This window comes from Cygnus olor, chromosome 9 (genome assembly GCF_009769625.2).
Source record: "Cygnus olor isolate bCygOlo1 chromosome 9, bCygOlo1.pri.v2, whole genome shotgun sequence".
NCBI classification, from domain to species: Eukaryota; Metazoa; Chordata; class Aves; order Anseriformes; family Anatidae; genus Cygnus; species Cygnus olor.
The window spans coordinates 24,802,405-24,825,423 of record NC_049177.1 but is presented as its reverse complement, the minus strand read 5'-3'; the positions used below and the strand labels follow the sequence as shown (position 1 = coordinate 24,825,423).

Genomic DNA, 23,019 nt, shown 5'->3' with positions numbered 1-23,019 from the left:
TGCTCACGTTTCCAGAAAAGAAAAAAAAAAAAAAAAACACCTTTACTTTCCAGATAAGGGAAAAGAAGAAAACTTCATTTTTTTTTTCCTCTTCAATTTCTTCTACATTATGACTTCATCCGATGGTTACAATGCAGACCCTGGGCTTTTTTGACTGAGATCATAATAAAAGGTTGCATCCCTTGGCGTTGCGTTTGCAGGATTTGGTTCATAACTGCTAGTTGTAAGACAAGTTCTCACCCAGTGCTGCGGGATGTCCTGTTATCACTGCCAGCCTTTTGCAGTGGAACTCAATATTAAAAAAAAACCTCCCATGTGTTGCTGCAACAGAATTTATCCAAGAAGTTTCCCTTCTGTGAAGAACTTGAGAACTTTATTTCCTGGGGGTGTACATGAGTACTTATGAGCCTGTAAACCTATTTTAAACTTGCGGTGCTTCAGAGATGTTCAGGTAGGCTGAATTAGCAAGACAGTGCTATCAAACCCTGAGGCTCCTGGAGCAGATCTGTGGGAAATGCAAGTAGTTAGAGGCACAGAAACAGGTGGGAAAGAGGAACTGAAAGAAGCAGCGGATGTGCAGGGGAACCCCTAACAGCGAGCTGGGTTTCACCCAGCCTCTGTGCCAGGAGTGGATTGCCCAGGCGGGGCAGGAAAGGAGCTGCAGCCTGCAGCTGGGGCACAGGGCACCTGAGCGGGAAGGACTTTCAGCAGTCTGGGGTCAGAGAAGCCAGCACAAGCCTTGGGCTGATTTCTGGGCTGGGAGCATTCAAAGAGACAAAGAAGAGTTTCCAGTACAGGTGTCTGTGTGGTGTGAGCTCTTCCTGAAGATCAGCTTCCCCTTCAGAGACTTTGGTTCTGTTTAAATAAAGCAAATGACTCATTATAGATCTGAAAGGTATCTGCATGTGTGAAGTCCAAAGAAATGTCCCAAAGCAGCTCAGCGGAGTGCAATTTGCCTCCCTCATCCCAGTGAAATCATGGTTTATATGCCCGGTTATGGTAATTTAGGCATTGACATTGCTGGGAACTCCATTCCTGACGACGCAGGGAGAGGTAAGGTCACAGCCTTCCCACGTCACTGTGATTCGATTCTTGTTGTGTTGCCCTTCTGCAAGGTGCTAAGAGGATGCCGTAATTGAGGGTTCGCCTAAACAGATGTCTATATGTAAATAAAACAACTCATAAGTGCAAGATGATACAAGCAAAGCGCAGTTTCCGGTGGGAACCCTCTCAGAACTTTTGCTTCCCCCACACGCTTATGCTCACACATGGTCATTTCCAAAAAAAACCCTTTGCTCCTTTTCCCCTTTCCAAACAGAAGCACCCAGAGCCCAGGACCGAACTTGCTTTGCTGCGGGCAGGTCGGGCTCAGGTTGCTGACGGGCGCCACGCAGCAGGACTTACGGGGCGGCAGGAGGGCATCGCTGCAGCCCCGGCCCCGCACCCTGCCCGGGAGGATTCCCCGCTCTGGGTCTGGGCTGGGGCATTGGCTCTCTCCAGGCAGTAGCACACACACACACACACGTCTCCAGTGTAGATCAACAGCATGTAAGAACTGCAGGCAGAAGTATTTGCGATATACGCATATTACCCGTCGCGGGTATGTGTGTATATACGTATATATCTTAAAGTAAAAATTTAACAAAGCTAGAACGTCTCTTCATCGAAACTTTGGTCTTTGGCCATTGAGGCTTTGGGACAATGTTAACTCTACCCTACGATTACCGAGTATTGATTACCGCTGCGTGCGGCAATGCTGATATTTCCATAGTGCCAGGAAATGGGATTGTTATATTTCAGTTAGTCACCCATACAACTTGTATTTATTCACTTGTCATTTATGTGGAAGAACGTGAATCTGCCCGATTTTTTTTTCCTAATGCTCTGAGTAATATTTATGAAGTTGTTTGTACTTCGAAACCACAAGGTGGTGAACTCAGAGATATAAAAATTCAAAGAATGGTAATCTCTAAGGAATGAAAATGTGAAATCAAGTGTTGAGCAAGATGCTTTTAAAGGAAACAATATATTTTCTGAATTATATTACATGTGATTTTCTTGCTGTGCAGAATAATTTTTCACTCACTCTTTGAAGGAAAGTAAAAAAGAAAACTGTGTATTTCATCCCCTTCTCCAGCCCCTCACTTTAACAAATGCTTAGGCAGAATATCATGTCCTCATTTTATTTTTGATTATCTGTTTGTGAAATTTTCTCCTTCCCTCTCCACGTAGATAAACTGCCGGCTTCCAGTTCTTTGCCAATGAGGAAAGAATTATGCTTTTTATTTTTATTTTTATTCGTCTGACTAACTGTCCTGAGTGCTTTTTGTGATTTTTCTTGTGGTATCACTTTCCTGGGGTGACGAAACAGAGCAAAGCCTCATGCTCTCAGAGATAAAGCTGGACATGGCTCAGGATTATTGGCATGATACTGATTTTGCATTTCTTGTTTTTACTTTGAAAAGTCTCAACCCAGTAAGAATATTTAACATGTGCTTGTCAAATACAGGTATAGAATATTTCCTTTTTTTTTTTTTAATAAACTGCTAGGTGAAATTATACCACACTTGTCTTTGTTGGTCTCTGCAAACAATAGGGCAAGATCACCGAATTTTGAGAACACCTGGAGTGGATAAAATATCTTTGTACGCTATGGCACCTGCTAGAAGTGTTGCAGCTGGAAGAAGAACTCACGTTAAGTGCTGGGGCACTGGAGCAAAGGGAAGCGACCACCAGTCAGGAAACTAGAAATTGCTAGCAGGGTTTCTCCTAGGGTAACAACAGCTGGATAAGCTCGTGTAGAAAGCCGGGCACTGCTTATCAGGGTGTTGTCAGGAAAGAGCCCTCACTGCGAAGCAGGCTGTACCTAGATAAATAGATCCCAAGTGGGAGGTTGCACAGGGGAAGAGACGTTCCAGACAAACAGCCTTACAGCTCCAAAATGGAAAGCAGCTCCTTGGGTTTGGGGCCCAGCGGAGACGGTGAGAAGCAAATTGCATAAAGGCGAAATGAAATGTTCACTGAAATGTGGAAGGGAAGCAAGCCGCAGGGTCAGACGTACCAACAAGGAACGAATCCCAGAGTTCAGAAGATGATGGAGCCACGGGGTAAAGCTGTGTGCTTGGGAAGTTCGGCTCGGCGCTGGGCTGCTGTCTGGAGAGAGGAGGAACAAACCACCTTGCCCTTGGCTTGGAAACTCGCCAGAAAAGTTCAATAACTTGAGGGCAGAGGAAATGCCTGATGAGGAACAGCTTGATGTGCATAAAATACTCAGCCTCGGTGGGGGGTGGGGGACGGGGGACAAGGCAGGGGACGGGGGGCTGAAAGGAGATCTGTATTTGGAGTACGAGCAACTAAGGGAGATTGGTAACTGAAGGCCTTGGTTTGGAAATCACGAGGATTTATGCTGCAGTTTTAGAGTAGGTTCTTGCTGGCTACTTTGCCTGTGTCATAGCCTGCTACCCAAGCTACCGGGCGGTAGTACTGATATACATCCACTGAAGAACGCTGTCTGTGTGGTGAACTGTGCACATCGCACATCTCCAGGGCTACGAAGGGCAGACGGGAAGGCCTGCAACGGAGTCAGCGGGAACCAGCTTCTTCCTCCTGCCACTTCTGTTACCCTAAATGCTTGTGTTTTCAAAAAACGAGTGGTCGAGCCCCGGCGACAGAGAGCCTTTACGCTGCTTTCTGCTGCTCTGTGGCCAGCGGCAGTGACCGCTGTCCCTGGCAGGGGCGCGGACTTCCTCCAGCCCCGGGCGGCCGGGCAGAGCGCGGTGGTGGTGTGTTGCACTAACCTTTGAGCGTTTCAGTCAACATCAGAGCTTCCTTCCTAAGCTGCTGGGCTTAGTTATAAAACATTTAGTGTCCATCCTGTTAAAAGAAAGAGTATGCTTCTCAAAAAAAGTTTAAATGTTATGAGAATGCCTCGTTTCACTGACGGAGCATCCGATAAACGCTGTGGGTCAGTGTTTGTGTTAGAGCACTTCACAGGCATCTCTGCTCGTTTCAACCAACTAACCAGGAGGTTTTTAAGGGTTAGCACTGTTAACATACGTTGAGCAAAGTAGAAGTGTTATCTAATAATTCAAGCATAGTCCCTGAGACCAAAATTCGTACTTCCCTCCCCAGCTCTGGACGCTATTTGGCTCTAGCTGCATATGGGTGTGCTAAGCAGCCTCTGATGCACCGTTTTTTTTTTGGCTTTGTTTCTTGCCATCCACCTTGGTTAAAGTATCCAGACAGTAACACTAAAAGAAAGCCCACTCAAAGTCCTGAAGAAGCTGCACGTTGTGAACGACTGCTCTTACGCTCTCACTGCAGGCTTTTTTCTTATGCATTACCTGAGCAGATTTTGCTATGAGAGGTATGGCCTGATAGCCACTTCCCTTAGGGAATGTATTGGGGCTTTAAATAATTTGGGGAAATCTAAAGAGCAGTTTTTCTTGATGATCTTAGAAAAAAGAGCAATAAACCCGCGACATTCGGTTCTGTGGTCTGTTGTCTGACTCAGCTGAGCCCCTTCGGCAGAGAGGGGAGGAGGTGTTTGCTTTGGCAGAGTCGCTTTCTCAGCTTCAGGAGGTTTCCTAGGCCAAGATCTTTGGTCTCACATAGATTTATGGTGCAAAAATGCTTCCTCAGCCTTTTTTCAGCTTTCTCTGATGCAAAATAGTTTACAGAAATTAGACACATCTTAAGGAGATTGTATGTAAGTCCAATAGCACTTGAGTGAGACAGGAAGAGCACAGGACGCAGCGAGCTTTATAACAACACATTCCTTACCACATGAGGTGATTAAAAAATGTTTGTGTGCCTGTGTATGCCAGGTCTTTCATAAGAGGTTGCTAATGCAAAGTGGAGGCAAAGCACAAGATTTTTCTTTCAAAGAATGGCTAATAGGCTAACGATGGTGAGCTAAATTTAATCATGTTAAATACACTTCCTGCGTCTTTGCAATTTTGTCGTATTCTGACGCACTTTTGCTGAGGACAGTAATAACTTAGAAGAACCAAACTGTGAAAGCTAATCGTTGCTTCACGTGGGTATTTACTATCCAGAGTGTTCAGTGAACTTGATTGATCTGGGCAATGCAAAAAGGTGAGGCCACAAGCACAAGGATTTTATAGCATCTATAAAGTACTGTACACAGTTTTTGCTCAATTTTATGCTGTTAAACTAAACATTTGGTATCATATGGCACTTTAAGTACTTTGATTTATGGTAAGACAGAAATTGCATCTGTAATAAACATTCTAAAGTATGAGGTTAAGAGTAATCTACTGTATTTATTTGCGGCATAAAGTCTCACCAGCAATGCCTTTAAGAATCATCTCAGGCTTAACTCACACTGCACATTACAGCCACACCGCGCTCTAGCTCCAGCAAGGTCACATCCAAGGTGAAGACTGAAGTGAATGGGAAGAAAGGGGTGGCATGGCAAACATTTTGTAATAACAAATGGAAAAACACTCTTTTTCTCCAGTTAAATATTCCAGATACATTAATGTAATTTCTTACTCTACTATAAAGGGCTCTATGTTATACCTAACAAGACAAAGTACAAATCCAGTCTTGTTTAATACGAAAACATTTAAGCACACAGACATGAAAATAACCTGAAAAACCCACTGACATCTTTGAAAATAAATACCATAAAATTAAATGTATTTCAGGTTTACAAAAATTCCCTCAAGGATGAATGAAAGCACAGAAACCCATTGTTGTACTAGAGCCTGCCAGGGCCGTGTTCCATGGGAAGAATCTTCCCACCATTAAATTTACTATTTTGGTATTGAATCAATTATACTCGGTGGATCCTGTTTAAGAATAATAAATTAAATAATAATTTTAAATGATTTAGGTAGCTTTTAAAGTAGCTTATCTTAAACCTTCCATCTTTGCATATTTTTGTATGCTAGTAATAGAATGGGAGAGTGGCAATATTGCAATTGATATTGTAAGGGATGAATGACAAAGGCTTCGTTGGCTTTAACTCCCCTGCACCTTTTTCATAGGAAACCATAGAATAATTGAATTCAGATAGATCTCACATCCAAAAGCAGGCAGAACAGAGGACAAGAAAAAGCAAGACACGTTATGAAATCATGAAGTTTTCAGGATAACGCAGCTTAAATAAAGAAGACAAATCCAGGATGCCTTTGTATAAATAATAAAATTAGAGAAAGATTTGACCTTTGACGTGATATGTTCTGAAATAGCCTTCTGTCTCACTGTTTTAACAGGAAAAGGAGGGATATGTTGCTGTCTTTCTGTGTTTCTGTTACATATTGGATCAGCAGTGGCATACTGAATTTCTTACGATAAGGAGAACGGACTGTAATGTTACAGAGAGCTGTATAAACTAAAATGGGACAAAAACATGGGAAACCAGTAAAATCCTACTGCTCAGTTAGCAGAAAGTCATGATGATGTTCTTCGCTGAGTACTCACTTTTCCAGGAATACTTTGTCATCATACTTGGCAGAGGCAATTGCCACAGTTGTCAGAATCTCTTAAAAACACTTTTGCAGAGTGTATTTTTTGGTCTGTAGCGTACAAAACACTGCAACAAAGAACCCAGGAAAAAATGTTGATCTGCAGCCAGCTTTAAAGATTGCAGAGTATTTGTGTGCTTGTTGATTGATTAATCAAAGTCAGACAAACGAGAGCTGTGGTGAGGATATCTGCAGAGCCTCTGAAAGCTTTTCATTTCTGTTCTTCACATTGACGTACACAGCTGAATCCAGGCCGTAATATCATCATCCTAAATCACAAATTGCACTTTAATATGTTTAGTTGCTTTGTGTTTTTGCCTGTTGCTTTGGTTATGAGGCTGGAGAGTCTTTTTGAGACTTAGAAAATACAGTCTACTTTTCTAGATCTTCCTCTGGATATCCTTGGTGATAAAACTGATCAATAGTTACAGGAGAGTTTCTGTTGGATCCTTTAGTCAGAGTGCTGGTATCATGTCACTGCCCATGAGTTACAGAATCATAGAATGGGTTGGCTTGGAAGGGGCCTTAAAGGTGGTTGAATTCCAACCCTGCTGCCACAGGCAGGGACACCTTCTACTATGCATTGTACATTGGGTTGATTCGATATTGATATAAGAGTATTATAGTTTAAAAAACAAAATGACACAACAATGATAAAATATTAAAATGGCACCTTTGTGTGTGTGTTGGTTGCCTCTTTCATCTTTAATCATCACTTCGATTTACTTGTGCCTTCTGAACCAACATTTTAAAATAGTTAGAGGGAAAATGGCAATATATTTGTTGATGGTAATATTCTGGCTCTTTACAGATTTTTTTTTTTTTTAAGTTTAACTTTGTAGGGTACATCAGCTTTGAATTGGTGTCCATCATTTTGTGGAATAGACTGTGCAGTTCGTTTAATATTTCTGAGGGTTTTCTTCCTTGACCAACACTATAATGTCTCAGAAATTCCTGTGGTTAAGATTATGCTCTAAATGGGGCAGAAGGTCTCGGGGAAGCAGCCACGAGCCATAAAGAAGTTGGTTCTGTTGATTCTGGCTCTGTACTTCATGATCAGCATGGCTGGGGCTCCCTTGCTCATCTCTGGCAACGGGTCCAGCTGTCTCCTGAGGTTTCTCGGCATTTTCTTTCTGAGAATCGTGGTGGGAGGGCAGTTTGGGAATTTCAGACTTTTGCAACATCCATGTTTGTGTTCTGGAGGGAAACTAGAGTGTGAGAATGACCAAAAACATATTTTCTGTGGATCAGAGAGAGCAAGAAAAGTACTGGGTGACATGACATCGGACTCCTCGAATAATGGGGCTAGTTAGATAGGAAAAAATAATATATTTTTTTCTTCCTTACACAGACTTTCACTAGATATAGCTTTGCTGCCCAAAGTTATCCCTTTTATGCTTGTATAGGACCCTACCTACAGCTAACTATGCCCCCTGAAAGCTCGGGGCAGTCCGTATGGCCGCACGTTGCCCTCCAGCTCCCTCCAGCGGCCTTGAAATTGGGTTTGTTGGATGATGCTTTTGCAACGAGGCCGTGCAGTTCAAGACCAGGTTTTTAGGAGCAAGCTGAAAGAGCTGCACTAATTTCGAGTGATCTAGACTAGTTTAGGCTGGCTGAAAATGTGACACAGTAATTTCTCTTTTCTGGGAAGATAGGCATTCGATAACATAGTTGTCTTTTGGCAGATGTGTAGCTTTTAGAAGACACATATTGAGTGAAACGTAAGCAATTTACTGCCAATAGTATTCTGCAGTAGATGCACTACAAGCACGCTATACCAATGTGCTTTGAAAACTTTAGATTTTCCTGAATAGTTACTGATCAAATTAACGACAGAGCAGATGGAAAGTGGGCCTTGGCTCACAGCAGGTCAGGCAAAATGCAACAAACGTGCGTGCTGTTGATTTGCTTACTGTAGGCCTGCCATTGAAACCCCTTTAAATAGCACGGGGACTATGTATATGCAAAAAACTGAAAAGTCCTTCCAAGACTGTGCCTAAGACCCAGTTTTATCATTGCTGAGATATCAGGGACTTTTTATACAGCTGACATCCTGCTGTGTTTTGTGCAGGTGACTTTTCTGATGTTCTCACATGAACCATTACCGTACAGGTTTGCTGCATGGCCCTGTCCAGTGGCATGAGTGACTCAGGACTGAATACCCACCAGAGAGGTAATACACAGTGCGAGGAAACACACTGGAAAAGGTGGAAAAATAAAGAGGGCCTCAGAGAAGTTGTGAATTTAATGAGAGATATTCATCTCTGTCTCTTCGCCCAAGTGACGGGCAATAGGACAAGAGGAAATGGCCTCAAGTTGTGCCAGGGGAGCCTGAGGTTGGATATTAGGAAAATATTGTTTGCTGGAAGGTTTCTGAAGGGTTTTAAGCGGCTGCCCAGGAAGCAGTCGGTCGCCACCCCTGGAGGTATTTAAGAGACCTGTAGGTGCAGTGCTTAGAGGCACGGTTTAGCGGTAGACATGGCTGCGCTAGGTTAACACTTGGACTTGATGACCTTAGAGGCCATCCCAGCCTGCAGACTGCGTGGGCGCATCTTTGAGTTCATCTTGAAGCAGCGCCCGGGGGTCGCCACCCCCGTCCCCGCTCCCGGTGTGAGGCGCAGCTCCCTCCCCTCAGCCACCTGAGGCGACCCGGCGCAGGCCGCGCGGGCCCCGCCCGTTGCCGTGGCGACCGCAGGGGAGCCCGCCCTCCGTTGCCACGGCAACCACCCGCGGCGCCTCGCGGGGCCGCTCACGTGACGCCCGCGGGGTGTGCGTGTGGTGGGAGGGGGGGGGTGCGGTCACGTGGCGGGGCGGCCACGTGACGGCGGCGCGATGGCGGACGAGGAGCGGGCGCTGCTGGGCTCCGAGGGCGGCTCCGGGGGGGCCGCCCGCCGCCCGCCCGCCTGCCACCCGCGGCGCCTGGCGCACCGCCTGCTCGTCCTGGCGCTCATGTGCTTCCTGGGCTTCGGTGCGGGGCTGGGCGGGACGGGGGGCAGCCCCCGGGCAGGGCAGGGCCGGGCCGGGTCGGGTCAGGTCAGGGCCCCCCCCCCCCAACCCTGAGGCGTTCCCCTCCCCCTGAGGCCTCCCTCCCCTTCTCCCCGCAGGCAGCTACTTCTGCTACGACAACCCGGCCGCCCTGCAGACGCAGGTCCAGGCGGTGAGTCCTGCCCTCGGGGGAGGGCTTGGGGGCTGTGTGGGGCTCGGGCGCCCGCTGGGCTGGTGCTCCGTGGGGTGCTGCTGGGGGGGGGGGGGGGGGGGGGGGTTAAATTAGCGGCGCTGAGCCCGTCAGAGGTGCTGGCGGCGTTCATTTACCACGTTCCGGTTGAGAAGGGGTGGGTGGTTTTCTTTTAGATGCCCCCGAGAACGTCTTAATCTCTGTGCGGTAAAACAGCGTGCGTCAGTTCATCCTAAAATGTCCATTTCCAGCAGAAATCTTCACCAAACCTCCTCTTGCACTTTCTGATCGGAAAGCGTGCTTATTTCTAAGTACTCCTACGTAGATGCTTATTCCATGACTTTGTAGTTACCTTAAAAGCAAATTATTTACTTACCTATTTTCAATTTTTCCTCCTGTTCCTGTAGGATATGAAGGTGAACACGGCTCAGTTCATGGCGCTCTATGCCTGGTATTCCTGGCCCAACGTGGTTCTTTGCTTCTTTGGAGGCTTTCTGATAGACAGAGTATTTGGAATACGGTAGGTGTGGTCCTGCTGTCATTTGCGTTTAGCGGATGGTAGAGTTAAAGCGCATGTGGAATTCAACACAGCGTAGTTTTTTCTTTTTTTTCACACCACTCAGGAACTTCCACTGGTACAACCAGGTTTTGTTCCTTTTATGTCTTCAGTAAAGTAGCTTTAAAAATGCCAGTCTGTATCTTTTTAATGAAATTGTCAAGCTATAACACTTATTACAGCGAATTTTTATTGGACATCAACCTCCCCTTTTTCCTTGCTGTAGGTCAAATTTTGTGTTTTACAGGGGGGAAAAGAATCTAGCTATTCATTAAGTTGTTTTATTTTTCTTACAGGTTGGGCACTATAATATTTAGCATCTTTGTTTGCGTTGGGCAGGTAAGTGCAACTGAGAGGGCGAAGGATGATACCAGAAGCATCTCTGCTGCGAGTGGGATGGAGAAAAAAGCTCGGATGGCTTTGCTGATAGCAGTGTGTATTCAGGGTGGGTCAGGCTGGATTTTGTGTAGCCAGCAGGGTAATGCATAAGGCAGAGGAGTAAAATAAAAAGGAAAGAGCAGGAAGTGGATGTGAAATAGTTCTTTAGGTCCAGAAAGGGAAAATCATCTTGCTTTGAGATGGTTCTAGTTTGTTCCGTGCTCCAAATTTGAGATGATAATTTTTCTTAAATGTTTATCTGACAGGTGATTTTTGCCTTGGGAGCACTGCTTAATGCTTTTTGGCTGATGGAAGCAGGCAGATTGGTATTTGGGTAAGTCTAGAAGAGCGTGCTATGTGCCCTATCATGTAGGATCAGCTTTCTGTGTCCTCGAAGGCTGCTGCTGTGTTTGCGCTCCGACAAAATCGTTGGGTGTTGAGGCATCTTTGAAGTTGAGACGTGCAAAAAGCTTCAGTCGTGTTCCCATTCTAATGTAAAATTAGAAAATAAGTAGAACTTCTCGGTTGTTCTTCGTTTGGAAAATCCGCCTACTGATTTCAGAAGTTACGAAACTCCCCAAATAAAGACGTGGCACTCAGTAGTCTGACAAAACTGGGTTAGTCTTTCTCTAATTTTTACTTTCTGGAATAAAGGGAATTCTTAGCAACGACAAATACAACAGGGCTGCTGTAGTGGCAAAAACGAGAGCAAATGTCAGATTGCCTCCTGGTTTTGAATGTTCCACAGAACGAAAATGTTAGAAAATCTGACCAACTCTACTGGGGGTGGGCAATCGGCTTTGGGTTCTGATAAGATGCTGCTTTTGGTGTCATTGGGGTCAGCAGCTGTGCCGCTTGGTTCTTTAATGTTTCTACCTCCGGAAACGAGAAGCTGCTACTCATCAAGTCGACTTCCATAAATGACCCAAAGACAATTCTTACCCGAATCATGTCTTTAAGACTTCTGTTGCCTCGTCTATTTGCATTAGATTTGCCTGTTAATAGAGAAATTACTCTGAAATACTGTCACACTGGCATTGATAGCAAGTGATGGGCTGTTTCTTGTTACTTCCCACGTTAACATGTTTTGTTTTGTGCCTTCCTTTTTTAGAATAGGTGGCGAATCCTTAGCGGTGGCCCAGAACACGTATGCAGTCAGTTGGTTTAAAGGCAAAGAGCTAAATCTCGTCTTTGGATTACAACTAAGCATGGCCAGAATTGTAAGTCCAAAGCTGTGTAGCTTTAATTCATGGACTTTAACGGGCACGGTTTGTCTGTGTTGCTGGTGCCTTTTATTCCCGGTGTAGTTTTATCCGTCTCTAACCACTGTTCAGTAAGCAGTTTGGCTAATGTTGCTTTTGAATTCATATTATTGTGGAAGACGTCATTCTTTACGTAAGTCTGTTCTGCCTAGGGGAGCACAGTGAACATGAATATCATGGGATGGATATACTCCAGAGTTCAACATCTTCTGGGGCACAGTGGTCACAGTACTCTTGGGCTAACTCTCATGATAGGTTAGTAATCTTGATGTCACTTGATGTTTTGGGTTTCTGAATTTGAGCAGTACGCATATACGTTACTGATTTCCTACTGACTAGGAAGTACGAAAGATGGATTTGGGACTGGGAAGAGCGATTCAAATAGCGTTTGTGTCAGTGCTTAGTGCCGTGCTTCTGCAGAGTGTATGCTTACTGCATCTGATAAAATACTGTGTGATTTTTCTGGCCGCAGAACTCAATTTTGTGTCTTACAGCAATGAAACGTTCAACGTACTCTGAGTAAAGGGCAGACTTTGAAAAAAAAAAAAAAAAAATTCTGAAGGGCATCACATCACAGACTGTGTGTGGCTGCCTGATCTGTAAAAGTGGAATTTCAGCTCCCTTTGGATCGGCGTTCCTTTTCTTCAGAGCCATGTGCGTTAGTGTTAACGCCTTGGTGGTGTTAACGAGGCCTCGGCTTTGGTTCTGTTATTGCAAGGCGCAGATAAGGACTTCAGCTGTACTGAGTGGGAGCGGTGGTAATATTTGTAGAATAAATATAGTTGGTGTTTGTACTGCAGTTCCAAACAGGTGCCTCATCTGGTAGACTTCAATATTTACACCTTATTCTGAGCTGTACAGCTTGTTGAGTCTTGTGCATAAACTGGTGTTAACCTGACTGAGCTCACATTAGATATGTAAAGATGTGTTACCCTGTGTGTCTAAAAGCCGAATTACTGCTTGGTTCAACAGCTAACCGTGTCGCGTTACCTTCTTGCAGGTGGCATAACGTGTCTCTTCTCACTGGGTTGCGCGCTAATCCTTGCTTATCTGGACAAGAGAGCAGAGAAACTCCTTTGTAAAGAGCAAGGGAAAACGGGTGAGTGGTGTGGGTAAACGTGCCTTGGACTTGATTCTTTCGTTCTAGAGCAGATCGTTCCGGTTGCTCAATGCTTTTATTTATGGAGCTTGTGGAGAACCTTCCAGTTCACACCAGGTTGGACAGTGCTGTTGCCACCAGGACTCTGTTTTGTTGAAATCAGTCTTATTTCCTTCAGTGGGTGTGCAGAAAGGTGCAGCTCTTTTCCACCAGCGTGGTGTTTTGAGTTTTCCATGTGGGAGAACTTAGACCAATTGAAAATAAACAAAACTTGAGAACCAAGTGTGAGTATAAAATGTGAAGTTTCAGGCACTAATTTCACAAGCTGATCAAACTGTTCTTTCAAGGAAGTGTTTATATTTAATTCTACTGCACAAGACAGCTTTAAAAAAACTTTGGAGAATTTGTACGTCCAGCTTAATGTAGGAGATAGAGTTCTCAGCTTTGGTGCTGTTGATCTAGGACCTGTATTCTTAGCTTGTGCTCACCGTGTGAACTTTATACAAGAACACAGATAGTGGCAGGATCATAATACTGCAGTAGTGACTCTCGGTCACCTTAATGTTTATTCAGTGTGGATGAATTTCAGATACGTTTGTGCTGACCGAAACAATATTGTCTTTTGCCTCCGTTCCAGGTGAAGTGATTAAGCTAACTGATGTGAAGGACTTCTCTTTGTCACTGTGGCTTATATTTTTAATCTGTGTCTGTTACTACGGAGCGGTCTTTCCTTTCATCGGACTTGGGAAGTAAGCACCTCGCATAATGCAGCTCTTTTTCCCCTTGAGTTCGGCCAGGGTTTCACTACTTGTGATGTGGTTTACAAGGTAGGAGGTGCGGCTAATGTTTAAAAAATGCAGATGGCTACAGAACCACTGGTCCCCTAGTAAGTCTGTGCTGCACACAACTCTTACCTTTTCCTTATCTGCTGAGCTTTGTGGGAAATACCATTCGTTTGTGTAGGTGAGTTGTCAGAACTCAAAAGCATAACACGTGTTCCATTGCCAGATTAAAACTCTATTTAGATCTGAAGCATGACACCAGGATTTGGTGCAGGAAGTTGTGGACAGTTGTCATATAGAATTCTTCCAATGCTCATACACCATCGATTTTGAGGTGGGGGCTTAAACAGAGCTTCAGTCCAAAGCTGTAACTATTTTGCTGCTAATTTTAATATATCAAGCTGAAGCTTGAAGCGTTTGTGTGTAGATTTTTTTTTTCTGAACCGTGTGACTTGATGTAAGAACTCAAACAGATTTTGAATACAATTAGAAACAGACCTTGTGAGCTTCATGCGTGTTTTATGTAGTAAAGTGGAAAGTTTGAGATGACTTGGAGATGTTTTAACAGCCAGCAATGTAGGTGCTTATTTTTCACTTGTGCATGTATTCCAAAACCTCTTATTGCTAATGTCTCACTACTATGTTATGTATTGGTTATGTATTTTTAATGTTTTCTGCAAAATGCAATGTAAATAGTCCTTTGACAAAAATCTTGAGACTCTAATAGTCTTCTAAATGAGATCTCTTTTGGGGTGTTTGATAATTATTCATGTATGCATCGTTCTAAGCTTGTACTTCTTCATTTCTAGGGTCTTCTTTATTGAGAAATTCCAATTTTCATCTCAAGAAGCAAGTGCAATTGACAGGTATATTTTGGTTTGTTTAATGAGTAGATGCCCTACTGCTGTGCTTTAGGTGTATATATGTATCTGTATTTTGCTTCAGTGGATAGATAGAGTTGACGTGGGCTGAGGAATAACTGGGAGACATCTGCTTAAGTAAAGATGTCTTAGATATGCTGGTTGAGGGATCTGAAAGAAAAAGTTCTATCTGAAGGGAATTACTGTGGAATTTGGTGATTCCCTTCAGAGTTGATGGAAACAGTTTAATAGCAATGCTAAATAAACTAAATTTTCCTTGTTTGAAGATGAATTTGGGATCTGGCAAAATGGAAAACACTAGATGGTGTGTGATTCCAAAAGCTCTAAGTATGTTGCTGTTTCCTTCTTGGATGATGAATGTTTTCATGTCCTCAGACGTTTGGGGAATTTTGAGTTCTGGAATCTGTTTTTCTTTGTGTGTGTGGTTTTTATGGCTTCAAGTTACAACGGAAATTCTCTTTTTTCACTCTTTTGTAGCATTGTGTATATTATATCGGCACCCATGTCCCCTGTCTTTGGACTCCTGGTGGATAAAATTGGAAAGAATATCATATGGGTTCTATGTGCTGTGATAACTACGCTTGCTTCTCATATTATGTTGGCGTTCACCTTCTGGAACCCCTGGATAGCAATGGTAACCAGTGTCTCAAAGAGACTTTGATAGCTAAATGTGGCAAAATAAGAAATTTTGCTGCTGATGAATTAGTCTGCATAAGTTTCCTGTCTTCTGACTACGTAGATAGTCTTAAAACCTATTTCAATTTTCCCTTGTTATGTTGGTGTAGTTATGAAGCTATTAATATCATAATTAAGCCACTTCTAATGGTTTTAAACTGTCTCTAGCGTGCTATATTTGATAGCTGTAAACTTGGATAAAAGTTTTTGTTGTGAATTTCCTCTTCCTAGTGCCTGAGAAAGAGGTTACAAAATTAGGCTTACAAATTTTAACGCCTTGCCCACCAGTGTTTCCACTTCTGGAAAAAGTTCTCTCTCCTTCTAAATATGCATATTTATGTAGAAGAGCATAGCAAAAACACGTTACTTTTGCTCTTCTTTTCTGTTTTTGGAGAAGGGGAAAACTAATGCATTCATTTATTAGAACCTTACAGCAAAAACACATTTCATCCAGCATCTTGTCACTCATTTATTTCACCAGAGTTTACTAGGAGTGGCCTACTCCTTGCTTGCCTGTGCCCTGTGGCCCATGGTGGCCTTTGTTGTTCCAGAACATCAGCTGGGAACTGCTTATGGCTTGTAAGTACTGAGATCTGTTGTCTTATGCTGCTCTACAGCGATGATGTCCCTGTGCTGTGGAACCACTTAATACCAAGCAGCTGTAACAAGTCAAAGGTTGCTGGTTCTGTTCAAGTTCAGTCTGGGAAGAAGTCTCCTGTAGTTTCAGTGTGTGGTTGCAGCAGATGCACAGTAACTTCTGCAAAAACAGAGTCGTGACTCTGCCTAACATATGGAGAGAAGTTAATCTTATTGTTCGATAAAAATAAAATATTGATTGTTCTTGAAAAAGCTTCTACACAGTGGTAATCCTTTGTTTGTGTTAGCATGCAGTCTATCCAGAATCTTGGTCTGGCGATTATTTCTATAGCAGCTGGGATGATTCTGGACACAAGAGGATACTTGTTTCTTGAGGTCTTCTTCAGTGCTTGTGTTTGCTGTAAGTAGTGAAAACACTGAAAATAGATTCTGTACGTTGAGGAGGCTTTGGCTTCTCTAAATATTTCCTGTAACACGCTAGTGACTCCTTTGTGTCTGTGCAGTTGGGTAGGCATCTTCAGCTGAAGCAATGTTGAAAGAAACTGATACCTAGTGAAGTATTGTGTGTTTTTTCTGAAGTGACGTAGTGTGAGTAGTGTGGATGTTTGGAAAAAATGCAGTGTGAGTGAAAGGGTAGGTGAATGATGCTCTTAAAGGCTGTGTTTATATCAGGGGTCTCTATTAATATGAAAAAAAAAAAAAAACCCTTAAACTTTCTCTGAGTTACCATGCTGCTTGTGAGCATAGTGGAATTTTCAAAAGTGATAGAAATGCTGCTGGCAAAAAGCTCCCTTTTGTTACAATTGTCATGAAAAAAATCTTAATTGTTTCTCAGTTGGATGTTAAAGCTGCTTTTATATTATTGTGGTAAACTTTCTGCCAGCTAAAACTGTTTATTTTATTTTTAGTGTCACTGATAGCTGTAGTCATGCTGTATTTTGTGAATCATCTCACAGGTAAGTTAAGTGCTTTTAGTGTCTCTTAATGTTTGTTTTCAATCATAATTCATCAGGTTACTAAGATGAACTGTTTACAGTTGGTGGTGTACAGCTGGGCGTCAGATGCTATAGCACATGGATTTGGTGCTGTCCCTTGGATGAGGCTTGTCCTCATCAAATGTTTTTCCTTGGCGCTGTAGCGTGAACCTTGCTGTGATGTTAAAGCTGATCAGCAGGGTGAAGTACCTACCCCTCCAGCTAACTTGAACAAATGTGTAGGATATTATGCAGATAAGCAGTTAAAGCTATTTTTGTGTGTAAACTGCTTGATTGTATGTATCTGCAAATATAAAAACTTGGTAGACTTTCCTTCAAATGGTGTTCTTTCTCAGCTACTTCTTGAAGCAGTAACCGCTGAAAGATCTGGAGGGGTTACCTTAGTTTGTTTCTTTCCAAGTTGCTTTCACTTTCTCTAATTTTATGGGGTAGTGCGATGAGTTGTAGAGAAACTTCGTTGTTACTCAGCAAAAACCTGAGTCAGGCTTGAGAGCTTAGTGTAGTTCCTGATTTTGCTTGCTTATATGATTATGAGGAAGTTGCTTTCTTCTATTTACATCAGTTTTTGTAAAATGAGTGATCTCTTCTGTCAAATGCTGTGAGAATTTCTGTAATGAGGTATGATACCAAAGATATAGAATTAGCAAACGTCAATTTTTAAAGCTTCAAAGTAGATTTGTCATCTATTGCAGGTGGTGATCTTAACTGGTCTGCAAGGAAAAGGGAAAAGCTGCAAAAAGTAGCTGCAACCGAGTAAGTATAAAGAACAGCGTCCTTACAAAATGTTGAACCTGAAGTAATTGGGTAGATTACTGGCAAACCTACAAAAGACTAAGTTCAGACGTTTGTATTGAAAGTCACTTTCTTTCCTTCGAGGTAGTAGGATTTCATACTCTTGCCTCCTGTGAATAATTAGAGGAAGTAACAATGAACCAGGTCTCCCTTCCTGGCACTCCTGCTTACTATTTCTCCTCATTAAATTCAGTAGCCTTTCAGCTCAGCGGAATAGAGGTGCATCTTTAAAAAGTTTGCATCGTTTATTTTAAAATGTGCCCTTTTACGTGGTGTGTTCCTGACTGAGTCAGCAACAAACATTACTTGGGTTTATTGTCAAGTGATGCATGGACTAATTTTTTTAAGAGTCACATTAAAAACCAGATTCCTCTTCAGAAGAAAGAGGGTCTACACTCTGGTCCCTTCCCATTCAGCTTGCTCCTTGTGCTGTCTTATTTAGAAGTCTTAACTCAACGTGTCTCTGAAAACTGTGGCTTGAGTTTAAATTGCACTGGTAATGTCAAGCTCAGTTTGTGGTCAGATCTGTGCCATAAACGCTGGCTGCAGTGAAAAGCTTTCCCATGACAAATGTTAATATGGAACCCAGTCACAGCTTTCAGGATAACTTCTGTGGAATTTGAGCTGCTTACATATAAACAACGTGGAATTTCTCTGATACGTGTTCTGTTCTGACCTAATTCAGCTCAGTGAGTCCCTTCAGATCCTGAAGTTTGTTTGCACGTAATGTTGAAATGCTTTACCTTTTTTAATAAATAACTACACTTTACCTGCAGATACTGTGCATCTCACAGCTTGTATCTAAGTTCTTTCCAGATAAATACCTTGATAGTAAAGACACTTTACATATGTACTTCATGGACTTTTATAAAATTTTGCATATGATGATACTTAATATAAAAAAAAAAAAAAACAGCCTGTCAACAAAGTCTTGCCAGGTGACTTGTGGTGGCATGTGACATTGTCTTGATTGTTGTCCTGGTTTATGTTATGTATCAGTCATGAGGAACACTGAAGGAAACAAAAGCTTTCCAGAGCTGGTGAGCAGGCAGACTTAATTGTGATGAGTATCATCCTTGAGGCAAAACATCAGAGCCATTTTTTAAAACAAATGAAAGAACAAAAGAACCTACCTTGTGCTCGGGAGCAAAGGAGATCTGTGTCCAAACAGAGCCACTTTTCGATCTGCCCTGACCGTGTGCATAACACTGCCAGAATTCACTGTGAAAGATGTCTTAGAGTATGCTGTGCGATGTAGTGCCTTAGAGTAATATTTTCAGTAATTTTTACAATGTTTTTTGCAGAAAAGAAAGTTGATTAGCAAATATCATCCAGAAGTGGGGAGCATTTGATCAGCATCATGTCAACTTGAAGAATTTGTGTTGCTTAGTTTGGTGGTCAGCACTGGACAATAGTTCTTTTTCAAAAAAATAACGTTCTGGGAATTTTATAGGAAATGGCTAAGTTTTGTGCTTTGTAACCAATTTTAACTAATGCCAACTTATCTCTTAACACTTGAACAAAGTCGGTTTACAGTGTTTTACACTGTTTAAGCTGTGTCATTGGAGAGGGCACTCTGCAGCCCAGGACAAACACGTTCATCTTAAAATAAAGACTAGCATAAAGTGTCTGTGAACAGCACTGTACCATTGTGGTGTGGGTGGATACCTCTTAACAGCATCTTTTTTGTACTGGAATAAGGGTCGTTGCCTTCCTTAGAAGTGGGTCACTGTTACTGCCTTTGTCACTGTCTTAATGCAAACCACTGTCTTAAGCTAGACATGTTCAGAGCTTTGTTCAGTCCTGTTTCCCTCTAAGATTGTGTAGGAAATGACTGACTGACAATGGTCTGGTCAAATATTGACTCTTGTGTAGGAGACTGCTATCAATTCTGAAGACTGCTGAGCAGTCTTTTACTTGCATTTTTGACAACTGATTCTTTTTGTATTGTAATCTTATATTTTAAGGAGTGAAGACCTGTTTAATAAAGGGATATTAAATTGTTTTTACAAAAGCTCATTGAGCATGTTGTAATCTGTGAAAATCAAAAGATTCATCTTTCTACTGAAGTCTTGCAATCTAAATAAAAGGAAACTGCAGAAAATAGCCTCTCTCTTTCTTTACGCTTAGTGTAATTCATTCACAACTTTCTGTTAATCTAATATCCAAAATTCATCTATAAACATTAGAAGCATTTTTATTTATAAGAAATAAAACCACCGTACACAAGATAGTTGCTGAGTTTGCACTCTTCAGTGCAAGTCTCTTAAATGAATTTTCTTTTCCAGAGCTGAAGAACAAGAGAGACTCAGACGTCAAAATGAAGATGACTTGGCTAAATTACGGCCAAAAGCTGATGACTTTAGTTTCAGGAATAAATACCTCTCCAAACTAGGCGCTCAGGTATTAGTAATAAAGTAGGGTTTTTAATAGTAATGAATAGAAGACTAAAATGGCTGTTTCAAAACCTCGGTTTATTGTTTCGAATAGCCAGCACATTAACCTCTGAGTAGAATGCTTAATGTATGCTTGTTCTCAGAAACAGTCTCGCTAATGGTAGTTAAAAATGTAATGAGGAAAATGGAATTGAATCAGACCAAATAAGCTGAGGAGCATGCCTCTCATGATGCATGTTTTTAATCTTATTTTTTGCAGCTACCCGATAATTACTCTTCCTATTTATCGACAATGGCACACAGAAGCGTGTTGAAATAGCATCTTGCCCTACTTGCAAAAGCAGAAACACACTGAAGTTCCTGTACACACGACTTTGTTTCCAGTACTGAGAACTAACGCTGCAGAAGCAGAATCATGCACCACGTTTTTCTGCAAGCATAGACCCTATTTTTAAAGTATTTGGCTTAAGCTCCCCTCTGCACTTTAAGGTAAATAACACAGATACTGAGGAAGAATCACCTGGCTGTTTATTTGAACCCGTGAGCATGTGCTACACCCTCCTGAAATACTCAGTGAGTAGCTCAACTCAATAGCTAAGACTTGGTCTCCTCTCAGTATACAACCATGGCTGAAATGTGGAAGCTTTGCTGCGGTAACCAAGTTGCTGTGAAATGAGTCGATGTAGTCATGGAATATTTAACTTCTCAAGTTGGACAGCTTTATTGCCGTATTGAAAACAATCTGTTTCATTTTTATTGTAGAAAATGTGAGGGAAGACTACCTCTTTTATTTTTGGTCTAAGCAAATATTTCCGAAGAAACCGAACTATACAATTCTAATGCTTCTATTCAAAAAGTATTAGCCCTGGAATTTAATGTTAGATCACAGACTTAGCAATAACCTCATGTAAGTCATGATTAACGTGAAAATTGATGTATTTAAGAGGTTGACACTGAAAACTGTGGAAAGAGTTAACTGAGTTTTGGCACTCTTGGAAAAATGTTCCATTTCATCATGAAAATTACGCTTTTTCTGTAATTTCTGTGGAAGGCTTGTTCCTGAACAGAGCTAGTTTCTAGTAACTCCTGCGGAGTGCTTTATCAGATTCTTTTGTTTTTGTTAACCACAAAGCCTCACTTATGTAATTGGACATAAGTTCTTACACTAAACTAATCGTACTCTAAAAGGGAAGAGCATCTGGCTTTCTTAAGCACTGGCTGCACCGAGCGAAGAGCTGCTATATGAGTAGATGATGAGGTGCACAGGGGTGAGTGAGCTTTTGGCTGACTTCAGGGAGTTCTTGTGTGCCCCAGTGCTTAAGAAATTTAGACAAGTTGCTTGACTGGAGAGAAAATATTTTGTTAGAATAAAAATGTTATATTTATATTACTTTGCCTGCAGTAACTTAGCCCTTCTGCAACTCATTGTTTTAATTTTTTTTTTAAAAGATATGACTAAGTGGAGATTTCTTTCATGTTCTTAAAAGGCTAGCAGGTTTATGAAAGACTAAGCCAGGACTATTTTGATTAATAGTAATGTATTCTGAAGAACAATCTAGGAAAATAAAGTCGCAGATTGAGCTTACTTCTGAACCGGAGCAGTACGCTGACGTGTGAGAACTCTTACTGGTGCTTTCTGTGCTCCCTTAGAGAACCAAACACTATCATGGTTGATTTTTGTTTGTAGACTTGTGAATTATGGGTCTCTTTTAATAAAAGCTTTAAATGGATGTTGGCACTAGTATTGTTCTTAGTGTTCTGTGATGTGTTGTTGCCCTTCGAGGTAGTTGAGATTACCTTTTTTTTTTTTTTTTTTTTCCAAACAAGCACAATTTCTGCTTTCCCCTGGGAAATACGTAGACGAAGCGTCTCTTTGAGGATCCAAAGGAAAAATGTCCCCCTGGTTCCTTTGCTGTTGGGTTGATGCATTTGTCCTTGGGAAGGGAAGAAATTAGATACTGTTCTTCTACTGCTCTTCCTCACTTCCTTCAGCTAGCTGCTTGTGCCAGTCACAGATCTCTGCTTCTGGGCTAATATTGACATGTTGTGATGATAGGCAACTGCTCTGCCATTACCCATGGATCAGCATTTCATGCAGGACAGTAATGGGGAACTTGGTGTCTTGTTGAAACTTTCAGTTCCTAAATTCTCTGTACTCTTGAGCATCTCACTAAAGTACTGTGGTGCGCTTGTGTATGTGGTGTAACATCGCTGTCAGCTCAGCTCCAAACAACCCAGCCTTTCCTTTCTGAGGGGTTTTCAGCTCAGTGATTAAGTGATTTTTTAATTTTTTTTTACCTTGCTTTTCCATTTGTGGCTGTGGAGCATGGGAGCTGTCTGGCTTTTGTTCCTTTGTCACCCGTTCCCCTAATAAATGGAGCCTTATTCTCACTGCTGTGTCGGTGCTTCAAATTTCTCATGCATAATTTTAGATTCAGGTTGACTATCAAACAGAAAAGGGGAAAAGGGATTTTTGAAATTTGAAAAGAAGTTTCTTTTTTGTCCTCTGTACAGCTCTAGCGCTGGGTGACTTTTCCAAGCCTCACACCCAGTCAAGCAGATAGCATCTGCAGCCAGGATGTGCTTCCTCAGCAAGGGGTGAGTCTTGTTGGGGCGCCTCTCCCCTGTGCGTTCACGGCAGGCCTGGCAAGGGGGCCAGCCCAGTGCAGCCTCAGCTCCAAGGCGAGCCTGAGTCAGTTTGACCAGAAAGAAAGTAGAAGAGGGGGTTGAGGCAACTTTTCGGGCTCCCCAGTGGCCTCCAGATTTTGTAAAAGAAACTCTCAGCAGTGTCCTGCTGCATGTAGCTGACGATGAGCAAGGGCAAAGAGAAGAGGTAGCGCAGGTCTGCCACGGCCAGGTTCACCAGGCAGATGGTGGTGCAGGCTGTGGTTGGGGTTTGCTCATCCTCCCAGCGTAGGGGGGATGGAGCTGGACCAG

The 23,019-nt window shown here is 42.4% G+C and overlaps 1 protein-coding gene across 4 annotated transcripts; it reads left to right on the top strand.

Annotated features, from left to right (window-relative positions):
• Positions 1 to 9,294: 9,294 nt before the first annotated feature.
• MFSD1 (major facilitator superfamily domain containing 1) lies at positions 9,295 to 21,812 on the top strand. 4 transcript variants are annotated; one of them, XM_040567693.1, is made up of 17 exons: positions 9,295 to 9,462; positions 9,599 to 9,651; positions 10,077 to 10,189; positions 10,522 to 10,564; positions 10,870 to 10,937; positions 11,715 to 11,823; positions 12,018 to 12,120; positions 12,866 to 12,964; positions 13,602 to 13,713; positions 14,556 to 14,612; positions 15,105 to 15,261; positions 15,784 to 15,881; positions 16,187 to 16,299; positions 16,808 to 16,855; positions 17,587 to 17,647; positions 19,975 to 20,089; positions 20,342 to 21,812. In XM_040567693.1, the coding sequence occupies exons 1-17, from the start codon at positions 9,327 to 9,329 to the stop codon at positions 20,399 to 20,401; spliced, it is 1,545 nt and encodes a 514-aa protein (XP_040423627.1). In that variant the 5' UTR covers positions 9,295 to 9,326; the 3' UTR covers positions 20,402 to 21,812. The 4 variants fall into 4 exon arrangements, with proteins under 4 accessions (XP_040423627.1, XP_040423628.1, XP_040423629.1 ...); XM_040567694.1 differs by lacking the exons at positions 19,975 to 20,089; positions 20,342 to 21,812 and adding an exon at positions 18,991 to 19,785; XM_040567695.1 differs by lacking the exons at positions 19,975 to 20,089; positions 20,342 to 21,812 and having other exon boundaries at positions 17,587 to 17,651.
• The last annotated feature ends 1,207 nt before the right edge of the window (positions 21,813 to 23,019 follow it).

Coding starts and splice junctions, on each gene's coding strand:
- MFSD1 (XM_040567693.1), top strand. CDS start 9,327: ATGGCGGACGAGGAGCGGGCGCTGCTGGGCTCCGAGGGCGGCTCCGGG. Junction 9,652..10,076: donor TGCAGACGCAGGTCCAGGCG/GTGAGTCCTGCC, acceptor CTGTTCCTGTAG/GATATGAAGGTGAACACGGC. Junction 17,648..19,974: donor CAAAAAGTAGCTGCAACCGA/GTAAGTATAAAG, acceptor TTTCTTTTCCAG/AGCTGAAGAACAAGAGAGAC.